The sequence below is a fragment of the Nerophis ophidion genome, linkage group LG10 (assembly GCF_033978795.1).
Source record: "Nerophis ophidion isolate RoL-2023_Sa linkage group LG10, RoL_Noph_v1.0, whole genome shotgun sequence".
NCBI classification, from domain to species: domain Eukaryota; kingdom Metazoa; phylum Chordata; class Actinopteri; order Syngnathiformes; family Syngnathidae; genus Nerophis; species Nerophis ophidion.
Window position 1 is genome coordinate 44444039 of NC_084620.1, and position 12408 is coordinate 44456446.

The window sequence follows — 12408 nt, forward strand, 5'->3', positions numbered from 1 at the left end:
CTCCCAGACAATGACAAACTAAAATTTCTGGTTTGATGAGACAAACATTGAAGTCTTTGTTGTGAATGCCAGGCGTAATGTTGGAGGAAACCAGGCACCACTCATCACCTGGCCAATACCATCCCAACAGTGAAGCATGGTGGTGGCAGCATCATGCTGTGGATGGTTTTCAGTAGCAGGAACTGAGAGATGAGGAAAAGATGAATGCAGCAATATACAGAGACATCTTGGATGAAAACTGATGCTTCCCATCCAACCTGATGGAGTTGAGAGGTGCTGCAAAGAGCAATGAGAGAAAGTGCCCAAAGATAGATGTGCCAAGCTTGGGGCTTTGTATTCAAAAAAGACTAGAGGCTGGATTTTTTTGGCAAAGGTGCATCAACAAATTATTGAGCAAATGGTCTGGATACTTAAGTACATGTGATTTATGTTCCATTTTTAAGAAATTAGCAAAATTAAAAAAAAAAAAAAGTCATTCATGGGGTGTTGTCTGTAGAATTTTGAGGACAAAAATGTATTTACAAACCCCGTTTCCATATGAGTTGGGAAATTGTGTTGGATGTAAATATAAACGGAATACTATGATTTGCAAATCATTTTCAAACCATATTCAGTTGAATATGCTACAACAACATATTTGATGTTCAAACTGATAAACTTTTTTTTTTTTGCAAATAATCATTAACTTTAGAATTTGATGCCAGCAACACGTGATAAAGAAGTTGGGAAAGGTGGCAATAGATACTGATAAAGTTGAGAAATACTCCTCAAACACTTATTTGGAACATCCTACAGGTGTGCAGGCCGATTGGGAACAGGTGGATGCCATGATTGAGTATAAAAGCAGCTTCCATGAAATGCTAAGTAATTCACAAACAAGGATGGGGCGAGGGTCACCAATTTGTAAACAGTTTTAGAACAACATTTCTCAACGAGCTATTGCAAGGAATTTAGTGATTTTACCATCTATGGTCCGTAAAATCATCAAATGGTTCAGAGAATGTGGAGAAGTCACTGCACGTAAGCGATGATATTACGGACTTTTGATCCCTCAGGCGGTACTGCATCAAAAACCGACATCAGTGTGTAAAGGATATCACCACATGGCTCAGGAACACTTCATAAAACCACTGTCAGTAACTTAAGTTGGTTGCTACATCTTAAAGTGGAAGTTAATACTCTGCAATGCAAAGCAAAACCCATTTAACAACAATACTAAGGAACGCCGCCGGCTTCGCTGGGCCCAAGCTCATCTAAGATGGACTGATGCAAAGTGGAAAAGTGTTCTGTTGTCTGACGAGTCCACATTTCAAACTATATTTGGAAGCTGTGGACGTGGTGTCCTCCGTAACAAAAATTAAAATAACCATCCGGATTGTTATAGGCGCAAATTTCAAAAGCCAGCATCTGTGATGGTATGGGGGTGCATTAGTGCCCAAGGCATGGGTAACTTACACATCAGTGAAGGCACCATTAATGCTGAATGGTCCATACAGGTTTTGGAGCAACATATGTTGTCATCCAAGCAACGTTATCATGGACGCCCCTGCTTATTTCAGCAAGACAATGCCAAACCACGTGTTACAACAGTGTGGTTTCGTAGTAAAAGAGTGCAGGTACTTTCCTGGCCCGTCTGCAGTCCACACCTGTCTCCCATCGAAAATGTGTGGCACTTTATGAAGCGTAAAATACGACAGCGGAGATCCCAGACTGTTCAACGACTAAAGCTCTACATAAAACAAGACTGAGAAAGTTTTCCACTTTCCAAAACTTCAACAATTAGTTTCCTCAGTTCCCAAATGTTTATTGAGTGTTGTTAAAAGAAAAGGTGATGTAACACAGTGGCGAACATGCCTTTTCCCAACTACTTTGGCACATCTTGCAGCCATGAAATTCTAAGTTAAGTATTATTTGCAAAGAAACATAAAGTTTATGAATTTGAACATCAAATATCTTGTCTTTGTCGTGCATTCAATTGAATATGGGTTGAAAAGGATTTGCAAATCATTGTATTCCGTTTATATTTACATCCAACACAATTTCCCAACTCATATGGAAACAGGGTTTGTATTCCGATTCGGAATAAGGATGAAACATAAAGTGTAGAAATAGTTAAGCACTGAATAATTTCCAAATCTTGGTTGTAGTAGTAGCAGGTCTCTAATCATACAATTGTATTGGAGAACCCATTTGAGTGGATTGAATTTGGTCAAATATTCATCCGATGCAGGAGTAGCTGCTATCTAAAAAACATATTTCTGTCAGAAAGTAGTAAACATGGTCCGTAAGAAAATTGTGTTTTTGTTTTAGGATATTTGTGGTCCGTACGTCTTCCTGATCTTCGCCGGTCTACTGCTTTTTTTCCTGGTCTTCACGTTCTTTCGTGTCCCTGAGACGCGAGGCAAAACCTTTGACCAGATTGCCACCAACTTTCAGCAGCACTCTGATGGAATGATGGACATGAATATGGACAAGACCAGCACAGAACTGGACTACTTAGGCGATGAGATAACCGATTAAGACCAGTCTGGGAGAGAGAAAGAGACTCCTTGTAATGAAAATGTATATTGTTTCAAATGGTGTGTGGTGTTCTCCAAATATTTCTAAGGCCACATAAGGGAATTCCTGCACTTTAACGCCAAGTACTGCCACATTTAGCAGCTTCTTGAACTTCTGCATATTTGTTTGTTTTTGTATTACTTAACATAGTGAATCAAAACTGGTATCAATAAATCGTACAAGTAAACAGTCTTGTTGAAAACATTTAAAAGCTTCTATTTCCCCATTACTACGTGCGAGTGTTTTACACACAAAAATACAACTAACCCATTGAAAAATACACAATACTTGTATTGGAAAAAAAAAAAAATGCAAATTTGAATCAATTTCGAAATATTTAAATCTCTGCGTTTAGAAATGTCCAATTTTACATGATTCTCCACATCTGAAAATACACACACAAGTGTATGTATACATAATGTATATACACACACCCGAACGAGTGTAATGTATGTACACAAGCATGTAATGTATACACATGTATGTATATGCCCACACACATGTATACATGTGGGCACAAGTATATACAAACGTCAAAAATCAGTGACGTTATGTTGTGTAAATTGTAAATAAAAATACAATTCGCAAATCCTTTTCAACCTAAATTAAAATGAATAGATTGCAAAAACAAGCAATTTAACATTCAAACTGTAAAACTACATTTTTGCCAATATTACCTCATTTGTAATTTGATGCTTGCAACATGTTTGAAAAAAAAAAAAATGGTACAAACGACTGAGAAAGTTGAGGAACGCCCAAACACTTATTTGGATCATCCCACAAGTGAACAGGCTAATTTTAAACAGGTGGGTGCCATGATTGAGCATTTCATGGAAGCTGCTTTTATACCCAATCATTGACAAACAAGGATGGGGCAAGGGTCACCACTTTGAACAAATTGTCAAACAGTCTAAGAACATTTCTCAACGAGCTATTGCAAAGAAATTAGGGATTTCACCATCTATGGTCCGTATGACCAAAAGGATCAGAGAATCTGGAAAAATCACTGCACGTACGCGATATTACGGACCTTCGATTCCTCAGACGGTACTGCATCAAAAAGCGGCATCAGTGTGTAAAAAGATATCACATGGGTTCAAGAACACTTCAGAAAACTAAATGTCAGTAACTACAGTTTGTTGCCTCATCTTTTAGTGCAAGTTAAAACTGTATGCAAAGCGAAAACTCTTTAACACCCAGCTTTGCTGGGCCTGAGCACATCTAAGATGGACTAATGTAAAGTGGAGAAGTATTCTGACGAGTCCACATTTCAAATTGTTTTTGGAAACTGGACAAAGACCAAAAAGGGAAAGAACCATTCGGATTGATATAGGTGCAAAGTTAAAAAAAAAAGCATTTGTGATGGTATGGGGATGTATTAGTGCCAAAGGCAGGGGAAACGTGCACATTTGTGAAGACACCATTAATGCTGAAAGGTACATACAGGTTTTGGAGCAACATCATGGACACCCCTGCTTATTTCATCAAGACAAGGCTAAGCCACATGTACATAGTAAGAGTGCAGGTAATACTGGCCTGTCTGAACAACTTATGCTGTACATCAAGCAAGAATGAGAGTTCCATCTGAAAAGCTTAAATTGTTCCTCTGTTCCCAAGCATTTGCCCCTCTGCCAACATTTTTGCAATGTGTTGCTGCTACTAAGTTAATGATTTGCAAAAAAAATAAAACTCAATTCAAACAATATTTTGTCTTGGCAGTGTATTCAATTGAATAAGTTGAAAAGGATTTGCAAATCATTGTATTGTATTTATTTACAAACAACCTGCCAAATTCATTGGTTTTGGGTTTGTACGTACACACTGTGTATATATGTGCAAATACAGTTATTAAAATGGCACTTCACACCATTTATAGAGTCAAATGAATTAACCACAAGATTTATTTTGTATACAAAAATTCAAAAAAGGGCTTTATATTTTCAAATGGTCGCTGAAAGAACAAGCAGTGGTCATAATTGCAAACATTTATTGACATTGCACATAACCCCCTCCATATGAAGATGAAAAAAATTCAAATAAGTAAAAATTAAAGTCAAGCGGCGTAACTAATCCAAGCTCTTTAAGTGCACCTCCTTTATTCTCTGCCTCCCCTTTGTCTTTATAACTAAATTAAAATTGTGAAATAAAAATCAAGTCTCTAGTTCATACTTGATGTGTTAAAGAAAAAACACTTGTTTAAATAAAAGGGGGTAGGAACAAGCATCTTTAATGCATTTTCCCCCTTTTAATGAGTCTCTGTAAATACACACCCGCCACCCATAACGATGAGAACACCGGTCGCAGGGGGTTAGGGGGCGAGTGCAAGGAGGGGAGAGACATGCCGCATTCTCATAAGGCCAGCAGCCTTTTAACCCTGGGACCTATTAGAGGAAAAAAACAAATGCATCAGTTAAATACTAATAATTATATTTTTATTTTATGATCAAGTCCTTTTATTGACAGTAGAAGTAGTCCAATTAAAAATAACGAGCTAGGATGTAAATAATGAGTGTGTTGCCCATAGATGGAACATTAACTTTAATACACCTTCTTGAAGCTCAAAGTACCACTGATACTCACACTGTGTGGTGAAATTACCCTTTGCCCCATCCCTTTGTTTCACCCCCTGGGGAAGTAAGGGGAGCAGTGATGGCTGCGCTCAGGAATCATTTTGGTGATTTAACCCCCAATTCAAACCCTTGATGCCGAGTGCCAAGCACTATTGGTCTCATTTTTATAGTCTTTGGTATGACTCGGCCGGGGTTTGAACTCACGACCTACCGATCTAGGGGCGGACACTAACCACAAGGCCACTGAGCATATTAATTTGATGTTAAAAAGGAACATGAAAATCAGTTTAAAAAGTTATAATTTCTCAGAATACGCATTGCCTTTATAGGGGACCCATTGAGTTAGTATAGGAAGCCATCACATCGCAACGCTGACTCAAATTGCTGTCAATTTTAGAAGCCTAAAGGAAACAAGGTAAACACTGTAATATGCTAGCATAAGAGGCAAACTGGCGAAAAAGTGCAAATAAAAACGGAACTGTTGGTGTAGCAACTCATAGCCAATTAAAAGATAGGAAAGGCCAACATGGTACCTTATGGACAGGTGCTTAATGTGTTTGAGTAAATAGAAGCGCTATTTCAACAACTTTCAAATCATTTGTCATAATGACTCTTAACACAGCCTGTGAAACTAATACCAATATGAAATTATACTGTAATGAAGTAAAAAAAAAAAAAAATGCAAAAATAAAATAAACCCACGGACTGACAGACGCCAGCTCACTTGGTTAAAAACTTAAGAACAGGAGAAGTATCTTCCCATTTACATACTCCGATCTGAACAAGATATTCAATTGTGCTCCTGCAGAGTGATAAGAGACCGGTTTCTACGACGTGTTTAAGGGTCGCTTAACAGAGGACTCCACACCCTCCGCCGAAAACAGATTTTGTAACGCACTTCATTTAAAATACATCTTTGCTACAGCACAAATTTAAAATGAAAGCTTCGCCATTACAACAGATGAATACTAAAACACTATCAGTGACGCATAAGAAGAATACATGCAAAATAGTGGCTTCTCTAACAGTAGAAATTCTTGTTTTTACTAGGTCAAAAGATTCCAGTGTGTGTTGAAGTACATTGAACGGGAAATGACATTTTCATCATGTCAATATATACTATACACGCACCTCTTCCCATTGGGTCACGCAACAGGGATCGTCACTCCGTTGGTGCCGCTGCATCTGTTAGCGTGGCAGCTGCCTGAGTGCAAGAATTTAAAGAACTAGTTAGAAAAAGCGGGATGCTAGCAACTTTAAGTGGCTTAACCGCCTTACCACTGGCGATTTAGGCCGTTTTGGGGATTTTGGTTTCAATTCGACAGACTTTGACATCTTAGGAGGGGTGCCAGGTTCCGAAGCAGTCTTTTCAGTATCATTCTAGGATTTAAAAGAGTTAAAGCTTCCTGTAGGCCTACAGGTTAGCGTGGTTACTGACTTTAGAAGTCGACGACCCCGAGTTCCTTAGCCGACGGGGTCTTTGTTGACGACGTGGTTTAGGGCCTTCGCTGGTTGTCTCGGCAGAGTCCACTTCTTCGGACGTCAGTGGAGTCGTAACCTGGACATCAGCAGACTGTTCTAACACAGGACGCGGGCGGAACGGTCTGTAACAGTCACAACAATTAGTAAGTCAATAGGTGAAGAAGAAAAAAAAAAAACAATTTAAAAAGTTGCTACGTTACCGCCGATACGGCCGCCAGAATCGACGCCGAGGTGGTTTTTGCGCTTGATCACCTTCTGTTCTTGTTTCTCCTGCTTCCCCCTGCAAACCAAAGTTTGGAAGTTACTTTGCAGGATAGCACCAAGCTACAAGACAGAGGTTTTTCACTTTTGTCAATGTAGCCAACCAGCCCAGCAAAAACATTTAAGATGTTTGAGGGACAAATTGAAGAGTTGCTCTGAAAGCAAATGTCAGACATCTTTGATTTGTTGAGCCTCGCTTTAAAAACAGGAGGAGAAAGAAGTCTTCCTCGGAGAGTGTTTAACAGTAGAATTAACTGAAGGCCGTAAATCTCCTTTACCAATCTTGGTTTGGGTGGGCAGAGAGCGACTCGGCACAGGAAGCACAGACAGAGCCTTGCCAGTCACTCGTGAAAAGTCCCGCAAAAGTAACAAAAATGAGGAAGAACGTGCAGTTGTGGAAACATTCCAGCTTAAAAATCTGATAGCAATTTACACCTATCGACAGACGAGCGAGAAAGCAGTGATTGAAACCAAAAAGAAATTACATCCGGCCTCGTTTTTTTTAATTGGGGAAGAACAAAGAAAAAAAACCTTAAGTTGTTTAAAAAAAGGACCCATGTCATTTCATATCAAGTCATTAAATGGCTCTGATATGCCAAAAGGCATTAATAAATCTTGTTATTTTCCAATGGATATGCTCATTTCAAAATTAGATTCACAGCTCCGAAATATTGTTAGTTTTCATTTCGATGCCCCGCCCTCCACTGTTTGACCAATTAGAAAGTCTTAAGTGTGTCACATCCAAGTTGCCAGTTTTCATTGAGCTACTGCCAGTGGTAGTTACTAAACATGTCAGACTTTAGTGAATCTAAAAATAAATAAAAAAAGGTGTCGTTACGACTCAACTTCTTGACAAAGTCAGGAGCAAAAGTAGTATTTGTATCAGGAATGCCTTTGAAAGAAGGACTATTTTTTTCTTCATCCGACACCAAATTTGCTAATTTCCTCCTTGATAGGCAAGTCAGGCATTTACGTCTTCTTATTACTTGTAATAAATGGAAATTGATATTTGGTATGTAAACTATGTTGTCCAATACAGTCTATGATCTTATCAAAGCTTGTATGTTTTTGCAGTGAATGCTTAGCATGCTAGCCCGGTCAATGGGGAAATATGCCCATTACCCCGTGTATCGACGGGTCATCCAACTGACAGGGCAAAATATATTTGACAAATAAAACCTGTGGCTATTTTTCAGTGCCTATGCTCTTAATATAATGACACGCTAAGGAAATGGGTTCCAACATTAGCACAGCTGTCATCATGGCAATGTGAAACATATGTAGACAGCCAAATCACGTGATAAAATTCTTCATTCGGTTTAGCTCGGTTGGTAGAGTGGCCGTGCCAGCAACTTGAGGGTTGCAGGTTCGATTCCCGCTTCCGCCATCCTAGTCACTGCCGTTGTGTCCTTGGGCAAGACACTTTACCCACCTGCTCCCAGTGCCACCCACACTGGTTTGAATGTAACTTAGATATTGGGTTTCACTATGTAAAGCGCTTTGAGTCACTAGAGAAAAAGCGCTATATAAATATAATTCACTTCATTCGTGTAGCCTATAGGCATATCTTGGTAAAATATCTTTGTAGTTTGGGCGTACAATAGGCTGCTAAGCCTGCTCTACTTATTTTCACCAGTATAACCATCGTAGTTGGTTTTAGTCTCTCTTTTCTGATAGTACTGACAACCATATGATTGCCATTTGTTGAGATATTGTACGCAGGCATGGCGTATTTCCTGAAAACAGTCTATTTTCTGTGTAAAATGTGTTTGTTAGAGACAAAACACTAGTCTATTCAGCTATTATGGTCCTAGCACCTCAACCCCTAGTAAGAGGCAGTGGAAGTTTGAAATTCCTTGCGTTAGCCCAGTCCATCGAGCTGGATTCGGCTGCGTATTTGGCAACCTCAGTCAGGAAGAGGGTACTATAGAATTTTGATTGTGATTGCAGTACCATTTTCGGCCACATTCCTACATATCATTCCTTTATTTAAAAAAAAAAAATTGCCTACAGAAATAAGGACATTTTTCGGAGAGTTCTTTATTTTCCAATGACTGAACAGTTCTACAGTGAGAAATAAGTTTACATCCATTACAACACTGTCCAATAACACTATCATGCCATGGACCCCCAGTCGTGTTGAAACCCTGCATGCGCCCAAAATGGATAAACGTTTACCTGTGTGTTTAAAGTGTTTACATTATTTTCCAATAACTACAAATTAACAGCTTTGGGAGGAGTTTGTCACCATAGACGCAATAGCTGGCAAACCACAGGTTAAGCTTTGAAGTGGCTTAGTTAGCCATTAAGTGCCTCTGTCACACCAAATATCTTCCCCCTTACAAACCCCCATTTACTTCCGGGGTCATGATTAATAGACGTTTTGTTAACGCTAAATTATAAAAATATAACGCTATATTATAAAAATAGACGTTTTGTTAACGCTATATTATTAAAAAAAAATTAAAAAACAATTTACAATGACCCCGGAAGTAAATGGGGGGGGGGGGGGGGGGGGGGGGAGGTTTTTGTAGGGGGGAGAAATTTGGCAGGACACCTCCATCAAAGCACATTCTGCTCAATGAAAGAAAAAAAAATTTTTTACTTACGTCTTGCGGTTCTGGCAGTGGACGACGAGGTCCACGACGTTGCTGTTGAGGTCGTCGGTTCTCCTCCAGCCTGGCTTCCTCATCACCATCACCGGGGGTCTGACCGTCCGCTACCTTGCCCTGGTCACTGGGTCGGGGGAAGAACTGCCGGCGGAAGCGACGTTTATTGGGAGCGTAGCGGCTCCCCTTGACCGGAACACCACCGGGACCGGTTACATTGGCTGCTTCAGAACCCTGCAAGGATGAGGGGCAATACAAGTGAGAAATAAATTGCATACAATTTTAGAGAGATGTAGTCCAAATATATTTTTGTAAAAAACCTCAATTAAAAAAAGGTAACAAAAAGCTTTAGAAATTTAATATGAAGTCCTCCCATGTGTGCATTTGTTTTACCTTCGTATTTTTAGCTAGGTTGAACAAAATGTGTCCAATACTTAGTGAGGAAAAGATGAAAATACAATTAAATAGGGGTATAAAAGGCACAGTTGGATACGTACTTCGGTTTTAAGATTGTACATTAAATATGCTAATCTTGCCAAAAACTTTGCTTGAGTTACAGGCCTGTCTTTGTTACACTAAAAACAGAATGGCCAAACCTGACCAGAGCGGTTTTAAACACCAGCTTAGGCCCACGTCTAGCAATTAATTGATTTGAGCAAAGAGCTTACCTTAGCTGCTTCAATGACATCGAACTCCACCACTTCTCCATCTCCGACGCTGCGTAGAAACTTTTTAGGGTTGTTTTTCTTAATAGCGGTCTAATAAAAAAATAAAAAATACAATTACGACATACAAAGACTGCATTTGAACAACTGGTTTAAGTTACCTGATGAACAAACACATCTTCTTTAGTGTCATTCCTTGAAAAAGAAACAGACAATGTAGTACTCGTCACAGCTGATGCACATCCATCTCATCAGTTACCTGTTGATGAAGCCGTAACCGTTACGCACGTTGAACCATTTCACCGTGCCTTGCACCAAAGTGGCTGCCGGGACACACACAAAATAAAATTAAAAAAAATAAATGGACTATACAGACTGGTGTAGGAGAGGTCATGTACAAGAGAGGTCATGTGATCACACACACTGTAAAGCGCAAGACAGCAAGGTGTGACATTCTGCGTCAATTATTAACTCAAAGTCTTTGAAAGCAGGTCAACCAAAACCTAATTTTAAAAAATCTATAGCATAATTTTAGAGATTTTAATATTGTCTTTAAAATAGGAATGTTGATTAATGTAAGTATACAAGAAAAAAAGAAAACCCTTGCATTACAATAAATAGGACAAAAGAGGCCTATGTTACTTGAAATTATAAACACCAACGATGACACCCGCACATTTTTCTATTTTCAAATTAGTTTTCGATATAGCTTCTTACAAAACACAAAGCTTAAAATGTAAACAAAACAAAAAAAATCCATGCAAATTTAATTTTTTCTTTTTAAAAATAAAAAGTTAGAAACGTTTCAAACGAATAGACGAACAGTATTGCCTGGTCCTTAACACCTGATGTCGTCACACAACCCGCGCACAGGTGTGGTCACCGCGCCATCATTGTCGAGGTGTGTTTTTTTTTTTTTTAGGCGGTGAAAGACGCTCGGACCTCACCGATGACTGTCCTCTCCGGGAGCGGTTTGTCTTCCGCCGACGACACCGAGGACGGCGGTACCAGTGACGGCGGAGGTGGACTGTGCGCCTCTGCGTCCGTCATGCTCGCTGTAGCCTCCTTCTTCTTCTTCTTGTCGCCGACACACTGCCAACATTTTAACCCATCAAGCAGCGTTTTTATTGGTGGAGAGGAGCAGGTGTTGGGCGGGGTTTAATTGACTGGAAGGGTGGTCGTTTGCAAAGACCCAATTCTGTTGAACTTCATTCGGGAAAATCAAATGAACAAAACATGAAAAAGAATGTCATTGGTGATAAATAACTTTTTTTAAATGCAAATATGAAGTTTAGTCAAATCGTATGAAATCATGTGTTAATAACAAACATTTATTTTTTATTTACCACATAAACATTAGATTCAGGTCAGACTGATAAAAAAAAATGATATATCTTATAAAAATACACACTAAAAATGAGAGAAAACATTCAGTCTAAGCCTGGGGTTAGACTGAGGTCCAGACTGAGGCCACGGGGAAAAAAAACTCATGGCCATAGCACACATAAGCATGTATGTAAGAGGGTAACATCCAACATCAAATAGCACAGAGGACATTAAAAGAGCAGAGCTATTGAAACCAGCCATTTCTACATACAGTTACAAAAGTAAAACAACAACGACAAAAAAACATATATACTGTGGTGGCCTCTGCGATGTTGCACGCCATCGTCTGCTGGGTGGAGGGAACATGGCCAGAGACAGGAGCAGACCCAACAGAGCAACCGAGAGAGCCAACTCCACGCTCGGCCGCCAACTAACTCAATTGTACAGAATATGTACTGTACTGGGCAATCTACTAATACAAGTTTCAATCAATCTATCAATCAATCAATCACTCAATCAATCAATCAATCAATCAATCAATGTCCAGATGCAGGACATTTGTCCATCCTAAATTGAAGTTTTGTCAGATCTAATGAAATCATGTGTTAATAACAAAAAAATATTTGTATTTACCACATAAACCTTAGACTTAGATCAGGCTGATTAAAAAAATGTAATGCATCACATAAAAACTACACACTAAAAAATGATGGGTTGTTTTTATAACCAAATTAATGAGTTGCTATTGTATTGTTAAATTTTGGAGTTATTTTTATTAAGAACAAACCATTTTTAGGTTTAAGTGAATCAGAATCAGAATCAGAAATACTTTAATAATCCCAGAGGGAGAATAAAGCGTTTCAGTACAATCACATTCAAGCGCAAACAAAAATTACAGGGAGACAGAACAGGATCGCTGACAAGTCTGCCATCTTC

The 12408-nt window shown here is 39.0% G+C and overlaps 2 protein-coding genes across 3 annotated transcripts in view; one reads left to right on the forward strand and one right to left on the reverse strand.

Annotated features, from left to right (window-relative positions):
- LOC133560863 (solute carrier family 2, facilitated glucose transporter member 4-like) overlaps positions 1-4264 on the forward strand; it is a 45285-nt gene extending 41021 nt beyond the window's left edge. For both annotated transcript variants that reach the window (XM_061913866.1, XM_061913865.1), the window contains exon 11: positions 2311-4264. In XM_061913866.1, the coding sequence (XP_061769850.1) occupies positions 2311-2520 (210 nt within the window). In that variant the 3' untranslated portion in view covers positions 2521-4264. The remainder of the gene's footprint in view (positions 1-2310) is intronic.
- A 265-nt stretch (positions 4265-4529) lies between these two features.
- On the reverse strand, positions 4530-11254 carry LOC133560864 (Y-box-binding protein 2-A-like). The gene is made up of 10 exons (XM_061913867.1): positions 11094-11254; positions 10406-10469; positions 10308-10341; positions 10150-10239; positions 9482-9715; positions 6812-6891; positions 6568-6733; positions 6408-6509; positions 6261-6333; positions 4530-4940 (listed from the first exon to the last, which is right to left on the reverse strand). The coding sequence occupies exons 1-9, from the start codon at positions 11194-11196 to the stop codon at positions 6292-6294; spliced, it is 915 nt and encodes a 304-aa protein (XP_061769851.1). The 5' UTR covers positions 11197-11254; the 3' UTR covers positions 4530-4940; positions 6261-6291.
- Positions 11255-12408: the final 1154 nt, after the last annotated feature.

What these genes read in the sequence shown, in the direction of transcription:
- LOC133560864 (XM_061913867.1), bottom strand. Translation starts at nt 11,196, where the DNA reads ATGACGGACGCAGAGGCGCACAGTCCACCTCCGCCGTCACTGGTACCG. An exon ending in CACTGCCAGAACCGCAAGAC is followed by an intron (nt 6,892 to 9,481) that starts GTAAGTAAAAAA and finishes TTTGGTTTGCAG; the next exon opens with GGGGAAGCAGGAGAAACAAG. An exon ending in TTCTGGCGGCCGTATCGGCG is followed by an intron (nt 6,734 to 6,811) that starts GTAACGTAGCAA and finishes TGACTGTTACAG; the next exon opens with ACCGTTCCGCCCGCGTCCTG.